We start from the raw sequence: 5,000 nt of genomic DNA, 5'->3' as shown, positions 1-5,000 counted from the left end.
GAGATGGAGATGGTGACAGTGATGGAGATGTTGATGGTGACAGTGATGGAGATGGTGATGGTGATAGAGACAATAACCAATCAAAAAATAATTAAAAAAAAAACACGAATCATATAAAAAAAAACAAGAATAATAAAAAAGAAAAAAATAATAATATCGAGCAATAATATTTTTAGATTCTGAAAATTAGACTATTAATATATTAAAGCTTCATTTATTAGCGTCCATTAGGCTCCTAAAAGCAATATTAGATCATGGAAATAGAATAGTGTTTTCTTTCTTTCCATTTATTCTCACACGGTTCAATTATTCACGTTAACATTAAAAGTGTTTTTAAATCTAGATGGTTTTTATAGGTGACGCGCACAAGGACTCGAGTGTTTTTGAATGCAGTGCGTCCTATGTGGGTTTATGCAGATTATAGGCGTGCGAATAACACAGGTGTGAGCTTACTCTTAAATGTGTGTTTGTTTGTGTGTATTTATGTTTATATTTGTTACTTTATCTGTCTGTTTGTTTGTCTGGCTGTCTATAAATACACACACACTATCTATCTATCTATCTATCTATAAACACACATCCTCATAATACACACACACACACACGCAAACACACACACAAACACACACACACATAAACAAACAAACACATACCTACCCATCCCCACACATACACACATAACACACGCACATAAAACCTTACACAATCCCAAACACACACACACACACACACACACACACACACACACACACACACACACACACAAGCATACACACCACACACACACAAACATACACACACACACACACAAACATACACACACACACACACAAACATACACACACACAAACATACACACACACACAAACACACACACACACACACACAAACAAACATACACGCACACGCACACACACACAGACAACGCCCCTACCTTCTTGAAGATGTAATTCGGATAGAGACCGGAAGTAACCAGTTTGTGAGCGTCCCCGCTAGGACCGTCAATGTACCTGGGACTGGGACGCTGTACTGGGATCTCCTTCACCTCTTTCACGTTACTTGTTACCCAGTTCACTCCGCCTCTGGACAGGGTAGGGGATGCGTCAGTTCGTTGGGCATAAAGGCGAGTGGTTTGGGGTACTCTTTTTAAGGGTTAATGGTGATGGTGATAGGGATGGTGGTGAATTGTGGTGATTGTGGTGGTTATGATGATGATGATAGTGATAGAATGATCATAAGAATAATGACAACGCCAATAATAATAATAATAATAATAATAATAATAATGGTGATGGTGATAATGATAATGATAATAATAATAATGACAGTTGTGATAATGGTATAATGATAATGATAATAACAATAATACCGATATTGATTATTATTATCATTATCATTAATATTATCATTATCATTATTACCATCACCATTATTATTATCAATATTATTATCAATGTTGTTATTTTTCTTCATATCATTGTCATAACAACAGTATAATACTATCAACAACGATAATGATAATAATCTAATGATAAAATAGTGTTAGAAATACAGATGATTGATGTTATCTTATAAAAAGAATTTGTAAAAGTAATATATATAGGTCGATCACTTTACGAATTTTATGTCAGTCTTTTGAGAGAATTTATATCATATATATATATATTTTTTATTTTTTTATTATCAACTGGTTATGAATAACTGATTGTCTGTGAAAGATACATTTTATTTTGTTCTCGATATTCACACACACACAGACTCACATACGCACACAATCACATATACAGTACAGACACACACGCTCGCTCACTCACTCACTCACTCACTCACTCACTCACTCACTCACTCACTCACTCACTCACTCACTCACTCACTCACTCACTCACTCACTCTCTCACACACACACACACACACACACACACACACACACACACACACACACACACACACACACACACACTTACTTACTTACTTACTTACACACACACACTCACTTACTTACACACACACACACACTCACTCACTTACTCACACACACACACTATGGATAGATAAAACATTTCATAACCATAAGTAAATTTCTGAGAACACTGACATTTTACGTGTTATGATTACCGTAAGGAATTCTCTGTTTAACTCGAAATTCCTGTTACATTACCAGGAACATTTTGGCCTTAGACTATAAAGATCGCCAGTCTTCTAAAGCAGTATCACCGGGAAATAATTATTTCTAAAGAGGAAAACTATTTTTAATAGAACTGTTTTTTTTTTTTTTTTATCCGCAAAGAAAACGGTAGAATGTATATGTATAGAAAACGGAAGTGGTCTGTTCCGTACTGTTTAGATTTGGTAAAAAAAAAATATATGAATAGTTTGCATATACACTACAACTATTCTAATCTAATTTTTAATAAAAAACAAACGTGTTTATCCATAGAGCCAGAAAAAAAATCGCTAAGAAAAAATAAAGACAGAATCTCAAATAAAATATTTCTCACAAAAAAAGCGACAAGGTAACATCGATCATAAACATTATATTTTCTTTCTTTCTTTTATTTATTTATCTTTTTTTCACTCACGCTAAATTCGGACGGGATGAAGTGTAGTTGACGGACACACACTGTTCTTCAATGCTGCACTAGGAAAAAGATCTTTGATACACTGACTAACTAATTCCTTTACTGTCACTGGTCAAACAACGGAAGCATTTTTTTTCCTGTTATTTTCACAGATTTTTTGACGCGGGGGGGAGGGGGGGAGTGAGATAAAATCTGGTATATATGGAAACCGATGGGGTCTATAGTATCATGAATATTAGGGATATTTTGCAAATAAAGGTGTGTGTGTGTGTGTGTGTGTGTGTGTGTGTGTGTGTGTGTGTGTGTGTGTGTGTGTGTGTGTGTGTGTGTGTGTGTGAGAGAGAGAGAGAGAGAGAGAGAAAGAGAGAGAGAGAGAAAGAAAGAGAGAGAGAGAGAGAGGGAGAATGTGTAAATGTGTCAGTGTGGATGAATGTATGTGTATACTCATAAATGTGTCTGTGCGTTTAAACTGTATGTCCACAAAAAATGTATATTATCTATGCATATGTTTCTGTGCATGTTTGTGTGTTTGTCTGTACTTGTTTACGCGTTTGAGTGTCTATGCATTTTATGTAATGTGTAGTTGAACGTTTAATGAGCCCGTGCGTCTGAATAATTGGACCTTCGTACACTGTATACATATATACATACATACATACATATATATACATATATATACATATATATATGTACTATATGTATATGTCTACACTGTATATTTAAGTCTACACTGTATATTTATCTACACTGTATATATAGCTCTACTATTTATCCACCTATCTATCTATCTGTACATATGTATATATATATATATATATATATATATATATATATATATATATATATAAATATGTCTACACTGTATGTATGTATATATGTATATATATACACATAAATATGTCTACTCTATATGTATATATGTCCTCACTATATATGTCTTCACTATATATATATATACATCTACACTGTATATTTATGTCTACACTACATGTATATATGTATACACTTTATATATATGTCTCCAGTAGATGTATATATGTTTACACTGTATATATATATACATCTATCTATCTATCTATCTATCTATCTATATATATATACTATGTATATATATACGTGTGTGTGTGTGTGTGTGTGTGTATACATATATACATACTATATATATCTACGTTATATACTTGTCTACATACCTATCTCTGTCGGCCGGCGGATATTGCACAGGGCGTGGCAGTGCCGGTCGCTTCTCGCATTCTCGGTGTTGCAACGCTAAAAAAACAAAACAAGAAAAGAAGATAAATGAAGGGAAAAGAAAGAAGAGAAAACAGGAGTAAGAGAGTTAAGGTAATAACTGGATGAACTGTAATTAATGATGAGTATGATGATTGTATTTATAACAATGATGATGATAATAATGATAATGATAACAATAACGATTATGATAATAATAATAGTAATAATGATAATAATAATAGTAATGATAATAATAATAGTAATGATAATTATGATAATAATAATGATGATAATAATGATAATAATGATAATACTAATAATAACAACGATAATTATAAGAATAATACTGATCATAATAATGAATACAATAATAAAGAAAAAATATAAAAGTACTGATAATGACAATAATAATTACAATAATAATAATAATAATAATAATAATAATAATAATAATAATAATAAAAACAATACAAATTATAATAACAATATCAACAACAACAATAATAACAACAATAGCAGTAATATCAATAACAATAACGTCACATCACCAACAACGACAACAATAACAGTCACACCAACAACAACAGCAATAAAATTCACACCAACAACAACAACAGTCACACCAACAACAACAACAGTAACATTCACACCAACAACAAAAAGTCACACCATCAACAACAACAACAATAACAGTCACAACAACAACAGTCACACCAACAACAACAACAATAACATTCACACCAACAACAACAGTCACACCAACAACAACAATAACATTTACACCAACAACAAAAAGTCACACCAACAACAACAACAATAACAGTCACAACAACAACAGTCACACCAACAACAACAACAACAATAACAGTCACACCAACAACAACAACAGTCACACCAACAACAACAACAACAGTCACACCAATAACAACAACAGCAGTCACACCAACAACAACAACAGCAGTCACACCAACAACAATAACAGTCACACCAACAACAACAACAGTCACACCAACAACAACAACAGTCACACCAACAACAACAACAATAACAGTCACAACAACAACAACAGTCACACCAACAACAACAATAACAGTCACACCAACAACAACAATAATAAGTCACAACAACAACAACAATAACAGTCACACTAACAACAACAACAATAAGTCACACCAACAACAACAGTCACAC

The 5,000-nt window shown here is 32.8% G+C and overlaps 1 protein-coding gene across 1 annotated transcript in view; it reads right to left on the bottom strand.

Annotated features, from left to right (window-relative positions):
• The window catches only part of LOC125026764 (enkurin-like), a 12,067-nt gene that overhangs the window by 5,223 nt on the left and 1,844 nt on the right, over positions 1-5,000 (bottom strand). Inside the window, exons 3-4 of the mRNA XM_047615358.1 lie at positions 3,770-3,845; positions 935-1,082 (exon numbers count right to left, since the gene is read on the bottom strand). Coding sequence (XP_047471314.1) covers positions 935-1,082; positions 3,770-3,845 — 224 coding nt within the window. The remainder of the gene's footprint in view (positions 1-934; positions 1,083-3,769; positions 3,846-5,000) is intronic.

The sequence above is a fragment of the Penaeus chinensis genome, chromosome 7, assembly GCF_019202785.1.
Source record: "Penaeus chinensis breed Huanghai No. 1 chromosome 7, ASM1920278v2, whole genome shotgun sequence".
Taxonomy (NCBI): domain Eukaryota; kingdom Metazoa; phylum Arthropoda; class Malacostraca; order Decapoda; family Penaeidae; genus Penaeus; species Penaeus chinensis.
The sequence above is the reverse complement of the archived record's forward strand: the minus strand, read 5'-3'. Positions and strand labels throughout refer to the sequence as shown.